Here is a 16,649-nt window from a genome sequence, read left to right on the forward strand (position 1 = left end):
GGCCTATTTCTATACCAGGTCCTCTGTCCTTCTGTCACACCATCTCTGTGCATACAGTAGGAAATTAGGAAGAAAGAGGGCTTCAAGACATAACATCACGTAGAAAGATGCATTATGTTGTGTGTGCACTATGTTGAATCGAGTTGGATGAAGGATCCATCTTCAAATTGTTCCATTTTACATCTTCCACTAAACAATCAGGTGATATAAAGAAAGTGCTGAGTGGTTAGCAAGAAAGAGCAAAGTGATAAAAATGAACTTTCCGGCTCTAGAAGTAACATTCTCGAGGTTTAGACTTTCCCTAATGTATAACTTAATTTAGACACTGTTACCAATATATGTAGAAAACTAACCCTAAGGACCATGCAAACATGCTGTAATGAGTCAAATATAATCGCTGTTTTTTTCTAGGTTTCAAAGCACAGACAAAACATAATTTTGCAGTCTCTGTATGCACTGATGGAGAGAATCTGAAAAATTGGGTGGGTAAGTACATCAGGCAATAAGGTAGTCTAAGCATTTATTGTTAAAAACAGAATTACTCATCAACTCTTTGAAATTTACATATTTATTTCACCTGTCAGATTTGATTATTCTTTAACAACCTCATTCTTATTCAACTTTGGACACCTCAGAAGCAGCCAGTATAAAACAACATAACTCCACTCAGGTCAGCAACCACATGAGACTTTTACCCCCGACAGCCTGGGCCAGAGATATTCAGCAAGAACTTCACAGAATTATATCTTGAATATGATGCTTTTGTTCCCTAGCTCAGGAGGTTGCATTCTTCCACATTTTTGCCCAGATCACTGGAAACAAACATCATCCCAACTATCTAAAGGATCCAAAGAAGCTATATTTCTACAGAAAGGTATCTTAAGCTCAATTTCCAAGCTTGCTATTTTGTTTTGTTTTTATTGACACCTTCCACCTGGACAGCATACCTTCTCTAAGTTTGCATGGATCACTAACATCAGAAATCCAATACTGGATGTATTAACCACTGAAACCTGGGCAGTGCTGCAACCCACTGAACTGGTTTGCTTTCACTCAAGACACATTCTTAAATAGTAGTATCATCAGTTTCCAACCAGCCTGATAGGTTTTGCCAAGCAACCACTTTAGTCATTGTGAGACTATTGCACATGTGTAGATTGTGCAACAGGTGCTTGTCCAAGGCAGCATGGCTCGGGGTAGGAACTCTATTCTCCTGGGACAGTATCTGCCTTCCCACACAATGAAGGGAGTCTTGAAGATAGTATGGCCAAAAGTAAAGGTTACTGTCATCAGAGAACATCCCTCCTATCATCTGTCTAGCAGAGAGGATTTCAGAAGAATCTACTGTTCACATTACAGAAAAAAAAACCTCAAAACATTACAGTTGTAGACCTGACATTTCACGTTTAATAATCAACATAGCACCTTAAAAAGTTAAAAAAATTACCAGTTACTGGCTTTGAAATAAAGGTATAAAGGAGATTGATTTTGTAACTCATAACGTTTGCTGAAGGCAAGGAAAACTTTGCCTTTTGGCAGCTTGACAAAGTCAAGCTTGACTTCACAAAAAAGTGCTCCATGTGAAACTGTCATCATCGTAGCATACTATCATTAACTGTTATGTGAAAGCCATGTTTTCACTTAGTTTGCAAACTGAGAAGGTTCATTGCATATATATATACACCTTTGGCTGAATTCTACTCTTGGAAGAATTTTTGTCTAATTCATTGACTGCACTGTGACTCTAGAATGAACATTTGTTGCTCTGTTTATCAAATGCATGTTATTCCCAAATAAGACAAACCCACTTTCCATTCTGTAGTTCACTCCAAGGAGGGGGGGACACACGACAGAATCTAACTAGCACATAACTCCACAGCATGAAACAACATCTATGTGAACAAATAGAATAACTCTTTATTCTAACCAGGTAAACAAGCAGAATAAAAGCGGCACTTTTAACAGAAAAAAAAAAAATCCTCATCACAAATTCCAAGGCACACTAGTGTAGGGGATACATTACTAAGTGCAAAGCAAAAGCCATGCTGTTTTGGAAAGCTCACACACCAAAGCAAGTATAGCACACATGAAGACTTACCTGCTTATACTTCTGCTAAAAGACAAGACAAATAGTCACACCAAGTATATCTAATATTCATGCAGAAGACACATGAATATCAGGCAAATACAGTGTTACTATCTTATTGTTTGCATTAGAAATGGCAGTTTAAAACCCAGATACAAAAATACATCATGTTCTGTGCTTGTCCAACAAAGTTAACAATTTGAATAATGAGATACTACATTCCTACTCAAGAATCAGGACAACTCTTAAATGAATGCATCCTACTATGTAGAATTACACACATATAAAATGAGATTATCAGTGATAAAGGTGAAAACTGGCATGCTTGACTTCAGAAGCATAAAACTATACGAAATGGTTTTTCGGCTTTGCTTTTACATAGTCCCTTTATAACTTTATATTACATCTATAACTTTTGACCTTGTTTTCTGCACATTTGAAGTTCATTACAAATATTCAGAAGCTAAAATTTTTACACATATATATACATATATATCAGGTCTTAGAATTTAGTAATCATTAATTTAGCAGTATTTAGTTGCAAGATCATTCTATTTATATGTTCCTGACATCCACTTCGAGAGGACTTAATGAATGGATAGTATATTACTTTAAACTCTGTAGCATATTACTTCAAATACGCTCCATATTTTAAATTTTTTTTCATTTGTATATTTGGTTAGCTTTCTACTATTCCTTTTCTTACTTTCCACACAAGAGAGGAATGCATTTAAACTCTAAGATGAGCTAGAAACTCACGTACAGTTTGCAAGGTGCACTACACAGAATAACATACAATACCACCATTTTTCAGGCACTAAATAGTACAAATCAGATTGCAACTGTTTCTTTCCAAACACAAAATCCTGCGTTTGCACTGTGCTGATTAAATAAAAAAAACAAAACAACCAATTTTAATGGAACAATTTGTAATTCTCTAATTTGAAAGAAGGTAAAAAATACAGCATTTTTGGAAAATACAAGCACCAGGATATTGTGTATAAAAGCATAGTATAGTTACTATAGGTTTAGTAGTATCATATCATCTATATGAGTTACCTGGACAGAAAGTAACCGTATGATGTGAAATAAAACATCTAGAAAGCAATCACACTCACTATAGATTGGAATTACATTGCTTTCAAATTCATCCTGAACACCATTGTCTGTATTTTTCCTTTAATTTCCTTTAATTTAATTTTTCCTTTAATTTACTTTAAAAAGTAAAACAACAAAGACACTGAGACTGCAAAGCCACCCATCGCAGAGCAATGCTTCTCTTTCCAGGTGTCTGACTACTTCCATTAAACTTAAAGCTCAACTTGCATTTTGTAGAAATGTTCAATAAGATCAAACTCATAATCACTTCGAGTGCAGCCAGCCAAAGAATAATACTTTTATTCTGTGACAAGTCTCCCTCACGATCAATGAGCATTTATATTATCAATTAAAAAGCTGTTGTTTCACTTACTGTGCCACATCGGATACAGCTGGCAGTGGCAACTCTTCTGATATGAGGTCAATGTCATCAGTGAAGCTGTTGGCCCGTGACATTTCTTGGGTATTCCCTTCTGAACATCTTTTCACTGCACAAATAATTCAAAGAAATCATAACACATTAGGGAGACAACATATACAAGCTCTTTCCCTTGCTTAAGATATCGTGGAGTAGATTCAAGAAATGGTTCTAATATGAGACATGGCTTTCTTTTTTGTCAGAATCAGTGAAGCTGATGCTTATATGCCAAACAAAAATATATATGTGCATATACATAGCTCAAATACACAGGAACCTCTTAGAAGAAAGGGTTGTCTTCTTGAGGACTGTCTCCCCGTAAGCAGAAATTCACCATATCTACAATTTCAATGTGGGCATGACAATAGATGGAAACAACCTGACTTTCATTTCCTCAGTTAATACTATTCGATACATATACTTTAATTTCTCTAAAACCCTTCTTTAAAATTGTATTGCTATTATCATATAAACAGCACTTTTTTCTCAAGTATTCTATTTGGTCACTATATTCACCAGTGTTCAAAAATTCTCCCACGGACCAGGGAAGAGCCTCAGGTGTTTGAATGCAGACAGCTCAGCAGGGTAACCATGACAGATACAAAGCTGTACTGTAGCTCAGCTTATGTTCCAAGCATAAGTAAGCTACAAATTTCATTACAGATTGGGAAGACATATGATGGCCAATGAATGAAGGAGTTCACTCACAGACTGCAAAAAACAGGGAAGTGCGGCTATCCCTGTAACTGATGAAAACAGCTTGATTATGCTTTAAAAAGCTCTAGCCCCAATACTCATTTCCATCAAGCATAGGGCTGACTTCTTCCACTATAAATGTGAAGTATACATTTACCTGCCTTTCTGAGTTCAGTTGCATCAATATTCACAAGCAATTTCTGCTTTAAGGTCTTTTCAGTATCTTTTTCTGTATTTGTTTTGTTCAAAAGCTATGAAGTACATCTAGCTTAAATTGCTGTGATCTGAAATAGCAATTTTTTTCATGACTACTAGTGATCCTAACAGTTTCTAAGGAAGCTCTCTATCTATTTTAGTTTTGATCATTCTTGAAAGCTTGGCACATACAGTTATGAGCTGGCAGAGTCTAACTTGGAAAGAGGATAGGATGACGCATATAAATTCAAGGGAGAAAAAAAGATAAATGTTTGTGGGGGGTGGAAGGAATCTCTAAAATTAAGTGTCAAACCAAAGAAGTAAAAGACTAAGTGGTGTCACTTGCATATACTGTGATGGGTAAGAAGAAAAAAAACAACCCACATGACAAACAGAAAGCTTGCCTCCTAGAAAACTAAATTGTTGAAGTCTCAAGCTAATTCTACAGCACCACTTTGGCTGGACTACATTCAAGCTAAATACTAAAAAGCATACAACATCAGAGCTTACTATCAGAAAAGCCATAGCATAAATGGCAAGGACTGAAAATGAATTCTATGGAATATAATTATAAAATGGCATAACTGAACATATAGTCAGCCAAAGGCAGAGTTAAGTCACTGTGCCCATGTAAGGCGTAATCAAATTAAAAGGAAAACATTGTATTGCTAGCAATTCCTACTACCCAATAGACTGCTGAAATGGTAAGGGAAGGACCTAGTTAATTCATGGGGGTTTGCTTCCTTTATAGCACAAGACAGATATTAAAATTACTGCAATGCATTTGTCATTATAAGAAGTAGGATTATATCTTATTTCTGTCATTTTAAAGGTTTGGTCCATATTGCCTTATCAAACTTCTTTCTGTCTCATCACACTGCTGTTTGCAATCTGCATCCATGGGTTCTTAAAAAAAAAAACCCTAATTGTTTACATTTGCTTGCTAATTCCTTTTCTGAGACGTGTTCACTACTACAATGGCTCTTTGCTCCATTGTACATGCTAGTTATGAGAAGAGAGACAACAGTAGCATGCCAGTTGTGAAACCCTCACATTCTCATTATTCCCATTTGTGGGTGCTGTGCTGAGAGCTGCAGAACCACTCTGCTTTTACTCCAGGGTGCACCTAGAACCCCTGCTTCTCTGACCATGGACCTTCTGCAGAGACATGTAGAATATAGGCCTGGGCTTAATGGCCTCAGCTGGTGCTTGGTTACCTACATAACCATGGCAAGCTTCTGTTCCCTCTTTATGTAGTGTAAAAGCATGCGAGTTTTCTTTTTGGTGAAGACTTTGCTATGATTATCTGTGACAGTCTCATCCCACAAGTAGTACACATACATTTAATTCCTACAAGCATTTTGAAAAAGACAATGATGTGTTATGTACTTTATACAAACAGGAGTTCTGTAACATATTCTCCATAGTTCATTTTATTAGTTGAAGTGAAGATGTGCACTTTGTCCCATAAAACTAAGTATTTGGGTGTGGTGTCCAAGATTGCCTCCCTGCTTCCCCCTCTCCCCTCCCACGCTTCCCACATGGTCAGATCTGTGACAGAACAATTTTTGCCAGTTTGGTTACAGGCTACATTTATCTCAAAAACCTGCCTCTAGTGTACAGGAGTATTAAGAGAAGGAAGAGTTTCTCCTAGTACCACTGCTCTTAAGCATCCATGTAAAGCAGAAATCACAGCTCTGAGGCTCATAATATTTGGGTGGTGATATTATAAGATTCCCTACTACTCTCAAAGCCACTTGACTCAATTTAGAGTCAGTTCAGGTTCGTGTTTTGTGAAGTATTAAGCCACCACAAGAGAATACCTGTTTTGTCCTTGTAACCCTAACAATAAAAGCTATTTAATACTAAATCCCTTTATGCTTTTATCACCTATTAATTCTGTGTGTTCCTACTTTAAAATATTAACCCGTTAATAATGTTTTCTGGGCCACACACCCAAACATTACTGTTAATGGTAAATGCAAGGAATATGTCCTCTGTTCTAAATATTTTCTGTCCTTAAGGTGACTGTCAGAGTCGTGACCAGTTATCTTCTTATTTGAAACACTCTTTCTGGAACCAACTCAGTTTCTGAAGTTAACTGTCACTTTACCTGAGTGAACTTCCAGAACTCATTTAGACAGCAATGTTCAGTCATAAATCAAAATTCCCAAAAATCACACAAAAAGGAACAACAATATTTTTTGAATGTCAAGAAGCCATAAGCTTCTGCACAATGAAGTAATTCATAATAATCATTCATGATAATGCTTTCATTTTGAGGAAATGTGGAGCATTAAAATACATTTAACACATGGCAGTGATGCTTTCCAAAAATAAAACTCAAAGTTGTGAGGTCCAGCTACTACATATGGTAAGTTTGTAACAGCTGCAGCTCAAGCCAGAACAACTATATCTTCCCTCTCTATATTTATTTTAAAAAGCTTTCCTTTTACAAACTGACTTTATGGGAATGAATGCCTAATTTTTGTTGTTGCAGAGTAGCAAAAAGGGGAGGCAAAGAAATATGAAGGGTAAAGAGAAGAGAAGCCATCCTTCCTTTCCACATGGTACTACTCACAATATGAAGAAGCTGTACCTATTCGGTTATAAAATATATAATATTTTCTGAGCATGAACAGTTGGAGGCAGCAAATTGAAAATAATACAGAGTACAACAAGTTGAAAATACAAAGTACAACAAATACCAGTGAATGCCATAGACCTAGCAATCCATGAAACAGATCAACTCCTTAAATGAAACAGCAAAAGGAAAGCTAAGTTTCACATACCTCTGTTTTCTCCTTCAGTGTCAGTTTCTAAAATGGCAAGAACATATAATAAACACATCCAAAGGTAACCCAGAGATATTTTTGTAATACTGCTTAGCTTTATCTAACCTTAGATTCCTTATCTGTATTATACTAACTGCTGTCTTTGTAGTATGGGGAAAAAGTGAACTCCCAATTTACAACTGCAGTAGAAAATATGATTGCACATGGTTCCCATTACCATGGTCACCTCAAATAGGTAATGCCTACCAATACCAGGACAAAATAACCAGGAAGATTTTGCCCTGTTCTCTTCTGAGATAAAGAAGGTGGAAAAAAAAGAAAAAGCAGGTCTCTTCTATTGCAAATAATTCCAACTTACTGTTTTTATTAGGAGTTTTCATATTCACCAAAAAAACTCAAACACAAACTTAAAGATAATTCATACCACTTCCACACAGTCTACTTTACAAAAGTCTGCAGACAACTGCAGTGGCTGCTTACGTTACATAGAAGGGTACCTGCAGTAGCTACTCCTAGGAATACAAACACCAAAGAACTTGAATGAAGGGAGATATTTGGCAAATTAAACTGGGAAAACTCAGACACGGGGATAGAAACAGATGGCAAATTTGAGACAGTTTAACATAAAACAGTTCCTGTCACATGAATATTTATTCCTCAAATTGTTAAGTAATAGATTGTGTGAAGACAATGCCAAGTACCTGGTGACAGGGGAGAGCTCACAGACCAGATGGATAAAGATGACCAGGAAAGCTGTAGAGTTGCATGTAAAAATGCAGGCTGGAGAAGGGCCAGATGGGAAATAAAGGGTAAGCTAAACCAGTCTTCAACCAAAGCAGTAAAAAGATTAACATGTAAAGAACAGTGATGAGGATAAGGTCTCCTCTACCCGATGAAAGTAAGGGTGAGGGATTTTCTGTTTGTCTGGGGGTTTTGCTTGTTTGATTGGTTGTTTTTAAAACAGAATATTATAAAAAAAACAGGCTTAAGAGACCAAAAGTAAATTCCAATCTGTTCCTTCAGTGCCACTGTCTTTTAGTCACTTTCACCCATTTCGATTATTCTGTTTCTTAGGACAAGGAGTTATTAGTGCTAGAAAAGTTATCCTATATAGAATAACTCTTAAATGACATAATCTGTGAGAGAAAAGTAACAAGACAGCATTTTGTGAGATGCGTTTTTATCACTATTATATGCTTAGCAAGAACTTAATATGAACTGTATATGTACTTAATATGAGCTGACAACAGAAACAGTAAATCCATGACTGGCTTCTTGATAATATACAGTTAAAATGGAAATATACTCCCAAGTTTTATTTTTTTACTGAATTCATTTGGAATGGGCACATAATCAAAATTATTATGACACCTAACCCACTTTAAGTTACAGTAAAACTTTTCTTTATTAACAAAATATGAAAATAAAGAACCAATTTCATCTGTAAATTTAACTTCATGTTTAACAATTGGAAACAAAGCAAGTTTATCAGCTTATTTACAGTGAGACCAATTGACTAGATTTTTTTAAAGGTGCCTAAACCCAATTTTCCAGTATGAGAGACATTCAGTAAAATTTCCTAAATTCCATATGCACTTGAAAAAAACCAATCTGCTCTGCACACTGCATTGACAGAAAATTTCATTGTTTGGTTTAACTATTTCCATAGCAATTATCACTTTAAAAGACTGTATGTGCACAATATGCACTATGGGTGACATAGCACTAGGAAAAAAGGAAAACCTCTTAATTTTTGTTCATTCCCACTCTGTGACACATCTAAGCTAAAAACCTTTGCTTTCTTTACAGTCAATGGAGAAAAGGAAAAGGAAGCATCTCTGAAGAATGACTGTCAGTCCAACCTCAGACAACCGCATTATACTTACAATGCACACATCTTGATTCCATGTGCAAGTTAGGTGGGAACAATCCAGCCTAAAAGTTGACACTATCAGTTGACTGCTTACCGACTTTCAGATCAGAAGTTGTTAAAACGCACTCTCTCATAACATCAGGCTCCAATACTCAATGTAACAAATGTCTATGAAGTAAACATATGATTTGTTTAACTTCATATGTAAGGCTGTACCTTGACAGAAAAATCCAGGGGATGACTATGCTTCCTTTATCCACAGGAAAGAAGTACCTGTGAGATCACAGCATTACTTCTTATCTTCTTTCTTGTGGCAGGAACTCATATCACCTCACTGCCTAAAACACAGTATTTTTAAAGCTGTATTGAGATGCAAACTGGTTTGGGGCCTAGACTGAGACATTTTCAAATCCCTACTTTCCTCAGAAAAAAAGGAAACTTAATGGCTTATGAAAGCCAAGGCACCTATAAGTGTCTGACACCTGACCACCAGCCTGCCTTTAAAAACCTCTTTAACTTTGCTATTATTATTCATTTCAGCAGCCAAATGGTATTCAAGCTCATCTGAGCAGTCATGTTGGAAGAATATGTCAAAACATATCACTAGCATAAACTGAATAACCTCTTTATTAACATTGTATTATGAGAGCTTTTCTTCATTACTATTGTGGACCTAAAGCGTCAGGAGTGTACTCAGTACTAGTCTAAATAAGAAAGAGCTATTTTTATCTTAGTTTTCTGTAAGATGTTAAAAATCTGAGCATCTGAAGCTGGAATTTTAAATCGTTACTAGGTACTCAAATATAAGCCATCTGCAAATGCCAAATACTCAGATTGTCCCATACACAACTCTAAGAGCTACAAGTGCCCAGTACAGTTAAAAAAGCCAAGCCACTTTTTGTACCTAATTTTAGGCATCTAAATTTATTGTCATTAGAGACACGGCTGATACTGCAATTCTTGTACGTTCTCCCCATATTTGATTTTGCTCCCAGAAGACCTGCAGAATCAGAGCACAATGAATTAAACAGTAGTTTGCTAGCAGAACAGAAATAAAAGAGCATCTGAAAAAGTGAATTGAGGAATAAGAATAAATTGGTATTTGCTGCAAACATATTGCTAAGTATATGCAAAAAGTGCCATGCACTGTTGCTGCTGTACCTAGTTACATGTTTGGCTGCAAGTGTTTTAGATAAACTTCAACATCTGGTTTCCTGTGTATCTGATTTGAAACAATCAGCACTCAAAATGCACTAATGTTGACTTTTTTTGTTGTACATTCTTTTGTTTAGATAAGCCTGCAGGCCAAATTACATACTGACTTACACCCCATGAAACCATAATCACTCATTACATGTCTAATGGGACAGCATGGAGATGAGTAAATGAGTACCAATAAATAATCCAAAATCACAAAGGCATGTAGTACTGGAAAACATGCAGAGAAAACACAATGAAACATACTTTTGAATGCATATGAAGATGCTGTTACCTACGCGACTGCCTGAACATCCTTGTAAGACCTAGCAAACAAGAAGGATGAAGCATGCTCACAAAAAAACCCCACCAAAAAAATTCTACAGCATCATAAATATAGGTCTACTAAAGAAAATTACATTCAGCAGAAAATCAGCTTATTTTCTTTAAATGAAACATATTGGCTTTGAATATTTAGCTGAATATTTTGTGTGAAATAACTTGCAAAGTGAGCAAATGTGCATACCACTGAACCTGTGTAATGTTTGGCGTTAACTGACAAGCAGGTTTGTTGATAGCTTCAGAAAAGTGGTCAGGGACCAACTGCACAAAGAGTTGTAAGTACCTTCTCATACACAGATATGACCTGTCAGAAGACAATTGGAGATTAATGGTGCATAGTAGAGAAGCATGCAGTGTTGGTGCCACTCACTATCTGCTCAGATAGCAAGCTACGATTTTCATTGCACTCAGTTCAGTCCCTTTCAAAAGCATTAATTTAAGACAGGATTTTCCTTGGCCAATTTAATCTGAGCAAATTAATTATTTTTTAAATGTCTATTGATTGTGCTGTGATAAAAGCACTAATGATCAACTGAAAACATGAAAACATAGAGCTAAGTGACAAAGAAGAGCTACTAATCTAGCTATTTTAACTTTTACATTTCTGGTTGTATTATGCTCCAGATTGTTTTTCAGTTTTCTTCATGGGAATGACCCACAATAGAAAACTGTTTTCAGTTCCCTGTCAGGATAGCAAGCTAAAATTTGTTCCAAAAAAATGACAGATGCAATTGTGTTTTTTTTAAACAGTGCTAAATGCAGCTAGCTTTGAGTGAGCTGTAGTCATACTGCATGTTGGACAATAATATGAATATTTACCACGTGTCTAGGTATGTGGTCCAACTGCCTGGATGCTTCACTCTGGCCTCCTGCCTTTCACAGGAGAAAAGAAACAGCATTTCAGGAGTACATACAACTCTGTCAGCCAGACAACTTTTTCCATGCATACACATAACATGCCCTTAGAGCCTCTACTTGTTACAACAAAATTTACCTCTATGGACTTTTGTTCTCCATCTTACTGAGCCAAACAGACTAGACGACCCCAAAGACAAGGAAGCCAGAGAAACAGAAGCCTGTAACTGAACCCTAGAGGGGTGTCTAATTCTCAACCTGAATCATCCATAGAAATCTCCCATCTCTTAAGATACAGGGTCTACACGTGTGTATCTCAGGTAGGTAGCCCTTCCCAGGTTTCTATGTGGATACAGAAGTGAACATTGACATCTTTGTTTTAACATTTCTTCTCTCTTGGGCTCTGTTCCAGAAAAAAGTAATGCCTTTTTTCTTATGAAAGCTATTTCTCCTAAACACACAAAAAAAGCAGGCTTCCAAACTTAGTCAAATGTATGTGGCTGACATGGATGGTAATAAGGGGTAAGGTCTGGCTAAGAGGTTGGAAAACATATTTTCGTGGTTGGTTGGGGAAGAGGAGCATTCAGAGAAACCCACAGAGTGAACTGCACAGAAGATACAGTTCAGCTATTAAGTTGTGCCACATGGCAGTAGCAGGAGGATTGTGACAGCAGAAAAAATACAGTAAGTGAAATCAACAGGAGAAAGAGCACTTGTCCAAAGCAAAGCACCTACCTACCTATCTTACCTACACACTTCCCAGCCCTTGAGGTTATCCTTCAAGTGAGGACAGCAGGTACCTCATCTCCTCAAACTTCTCCTAGCAAAAATCTGTCTTGGGATGTATTTTAACATGTTTATGTTGCCAACGCAGCTTCGTGATCAACAAGAAATCCCTATATATCCTTCCTCTCCTGTTTCTCTTTCTTTGCAGGTTTACTAGCTTAATACTATATAGCCTTACATTAGACATTTCAATAAGTGGGCAAATCTGCAGTCATAGCTTTCTGCAGAGTAGGTCCAATTCTGCCACAGTAGTTTACGTTCGCCATTAACATTTGGTGGCTGAAATAGCACAGAATAAGTTGCTGACATATATTGTCAGCAGTGAGCTACTTTTCCTGCATACGTTAGGCCCAAATGCTGCCACTAGTCCAGGAGGAATGTGAACTGGACACCTTTGGGAAAGCATCTAACAAGACAAGTTGTAGTCAAATGATATCAAGAAAACAGTGTTTCTCAATACTCTACAGCGAAGTATTTTTACTCATTTCAACTTTGAAAAGTATCTCTTTTTCTCTTAACTGAAGCCTCATTCTATTTCTTTTGCTTATCTGCAACAATCCATGTGTCCACAGATATTTTGAACATGTTTTCAAGAGTTGGAGATACCACCTACAGCTTGTGAATATATTCAGAGATCAGCTCTCCATCATTAAATTCAAGTCACCAATACTAATGCATTTGACTTTTCAAGGCTAGCAATACTTGACTGTTAGTTCAGTTATTCTGAAGAACAAAACATACAGTAAGAACAGTCAAGAAAAATAAGACAAAAATAGCTGCAAAAGTGATCCTTCTCCACTGCTTGTTTTTTTTTGTTAAAGGACAAGAAGAACTTGACCTTAAAATGAAACAATTAATAGTCAGTGAAACGTAATTTGGCAGCCTGTTATCTCTGCAGGGAGAGCTCTTAACACATACAAACTCTTAGAATTACACATAGGGAATGTATCATGTAATATAAATATATAGAATTACTTTCCATTATGGGATTCAGAACTGTCATTATAGTAAAAATGTTTATTTTAAAAAGGAAGTACAGTTTTAGTGTGGCTATTAAAGAAAATAAACCAGTCTGAAAATGTTTTTATTTTTCATGACTTGTTAATGGTCAAAGCATACAAATTGCAATGACAGTAAAATTAGAAACATTTTCCAAATTGTTGTCAATGTTTTGACTCACAAGGACACAAAACCCAGTTATTGTAATTACAGTGAAATATGCCACAATTATTTGCTGGTCTAATGCAGTTCTTTGCATCACACAATTGAATCCCTGTAGAACAATTTCCCATTGACTAGCAGTTAATTGTGAATTCAAGACATACAACATTGTTACCAATGCACTTATTCTGTTCTGACTGGAAAAATGCTGTAAATTAAAGTAAATCTTAATACTAGAGAAAATAATTGCCATATTCATCCTAAAACTCAAAGCAAGTTCAGCAAAATAATCTTTAGCTGTTGACTGCACTAAACCAAAACTATTCCTACCAAAAGTTCCAGCTGTTATCTTGTACATTCCAGGTGAAAAGAAACAACATTTTATGGGAGTGTTCCCTTCCTATTTCAAATATATTCGTTCTGAATACTTATTTGCTAAATAATGAATGTGAAGATTTTTAGGTAGGGCAGTAATTTGAGTAAAAGTCTAAATTAAAACTATTAAAAAAGGAATTCAAAATAGCCATTGTTATGTGTACTCAATACTACATAAATTTGCAATGACAGATCTTCAGATTATAGAATTTGATCTGTATTTGATCAAATTTGATCGCATTTTATTTAAAATTTAATTCATGGGGTCTTCAACCACGTACTTCAGAGCTCAATCAGTATGTGCATTCACTATTAATGCTACATTCCCACTTTCTCATATTGCTTATTCAGAATTTCCATCAGGAAATATTTAGAATATTTTTTAAGTTCCTCTTAAATTTATTTTAATTACAAAGAAGCTGCTGAGCTTTTGCTGCTACAACTAAAACATGACTTTAATCCAATTTTTGAGACTCAAATTATTAGCTTTAGAAGATCCAGCATAGTTAGTATTCTACACTCCCAATAGCAACCAAAAATTGTACATGACAAGGGAACAATGACGTTTATAACTGAGATACAACTCTAAGTTGGCACACGCCCTCAGTCAGAGGCCAAAGTCTTTCTTTACTGATGACATTGTCAAAACACATTTGAATGTGTCCTGTAGCTGTTGAGGCTTAGGGTGACCTTGATTCTCCTCTGGAAGCAGGCCATGATTTTGCTTGAAAAATCACGGTGACAGTGAAAAACCACTGACAGATGTAATGAGACATACAGGTCTACCATATGTCTTTCCCTTCCCTCCACCAAAGGACCTGCATGTAAGAGGGTGAAAAAGCTCACTCTTCAGCACACCTTCTGCTTCTCAGTTTGACTGACCCGCTCTACCCATAAAACGTATCTCCACGGAGCAAAGAGTGTTCCTCTTTGAGAGATGTGCAACAAGGCCCTGAAAAGCAGAGAACTGCGAGATTGCTGCTAGTGCTGAGATTGCTGAATACAATGGTCAGTACATTATGAACTGGCTGTAGATTCTGCCAATCCCAAAGAGAAATCTGGATGAATGCTGAATTTGAGGAGTGACTTGACCGGGATCAGCATCTTCAGAGAAAGTAGATATACAAATCACAACAGATATGTTTTTTCTTACCCTATCAGTCCCATCACAAGGCTTTGGTTCCATCTGTGCTTCTTTAAGCTACTGATCTTCACGACATTACTGAGGACTGAGACACAAATTCATCTTTGCCATGTGTGAAAGTGACATGGCTCAATTATCAGTCTTACTGCCATTAATCTCATGATTTATCAGTGTCAACATTTTTATTTTTATATATATACTCAGCTACAGATGTTGAACCCCAAGAGAGGCAGCAGGGGAAAAAAAAAACAAACAAAAAAAAACAAAAACAAAAAAACCAACTTCCATGCTACTGTCTTTCCAACCGAATATTTTTCTTTTAACAAAAAAAAAAAAGCAAGTGCAATTTATTTTCTAAACATCACTAATGGTTTCAGAAACTTTGTCAAGAGGACAGAAACTGCAAATGTGATGAAGACAATCTTCTTTCTGCCACTGACCAACTAAAGAAGTTCTGCTATTTGTTGATCGGCAAACCACAGGCTACCCTTGCAGGCTCCCTTCAGTTTTCTGTGGCATGAAAGACTTAGATACTACTCAGTGTCTTAACTCAGGTGAATAATCCAAACAGCGATTCCCAACTTCCATCCTCTGTCTTATAATACATGCTAGGATCATATGATAACTGGAATAAAAGTGTCTGTAGCATAACTTTTAAAGCCCTTGGGTAAATTTTTTCAACTACTAAAAACTCACAGAAAATTGTTAATTTGTTTTTTTTAAGTAAATTGGCAAATACATTTTTAGCTGAAATAAGAAAGATTGCTCAAGACTGAACTTCTCTTGTGAAAAAAAAAAAAAATCAGCCCTTGCAAACATTTTCATCAGAAACACTGTTTCATAAGACATTTTAGACAGCTAAGGAATACCGTTTCCTTTTGAAAGAATGTCAAATACTTGACAGTTTCATCACTACCTCAAAGAGTTCTCCCTGAATTTCCCTGTGAGGAAAATCCAGCTTGATTTTCCTCACAGTAGATTTCACAAGCCTTTGCTGTTGCCTAAGTGCTAAGAAGGACCTTTGAGGAAAGCACTGTATTACTATGCCTGTGTCCAGTAGATAGATCCCAGAGCACACCTGACTTGAGTCTGTTTTCTGAACATGGCTACTAGCTCTTTGCCATAGGGAGGCTAGGTTTTGAAGACAAGTAAAGGCACTTTGCTCCAAAACCATTTCTAATTGCATTCAAAGACTAGGTTAGAACAGAACAGATAATCCTGCCTCTACCTTTGCCTTGGGCAAACACCAGATATACAGGCTACATTAAGAATATTTAAGAATTCTCAAGTGTTCATTCAGCAACAGTTTGAAATGATAAACATTTTGCTTCATCCATTAATGTGGACAAAATGGATCATTCACTATATATATTTTTGGTAAGTTTAAGTGGAGGGTGTGAGAGACTGAAAGAGTTAATGTCTCAAACATTGTGGCGACTTGAGGCGCTATTTGCATGGCGATGGCAGGTCAGCGAGCACGGGGTGAGGGAGAGCGGGAGCGGGACGTGGAGAGTGCGTCGGAGGCCACGCGGTTCCGGGTTCCGCTGGACCTTACCATGTATGGCCAGAGGTCACACAGGGTTGATCTGAGGAAGGGGCTTGCAACTGCCCGAAAGACCCCTCACGAC

At 36.6% G+C, this 16,649-nt stretch overlaps 1 protein-coding gene across 1 annotated transcript in view; it reads right to left on the reverse strand.

The window, feature by feature from the left end:
• Positions 1 to 16,649, reverse strand: part of LOC140658458 (potassium voltage-gated channel subfamily KQT member 1-like) — a 523,061-nt gene that overhangs the window by 412,945 nt on the left and 93,467 nt on the right. Inside the window, exon 11 of the mRNA XM_072876915.1 lies at positions 3,558 to 3,672. Coding sequence (XP_072733016.1) covers positions 3,558 to 3,672 — 115 coding nt within the window. The remainder of the gene's footprint in view (positions 1 to 3,557; positions 3,673 to 16,649) is intronic.

This window comes from Ciconia boyciana, chromosome 1 (genome assembly GCF_034638445.1).
Source record: "Ciconia boyciana chromosome 1, ASM3463844v1, whole genome shotgun sequence".
Lineage (NCBI taxonomy): Eukaryota > Metazoa > Chordata > Aves > Ciconiiformes > Ciconiidae > Ciconia > Ciconia boyciana.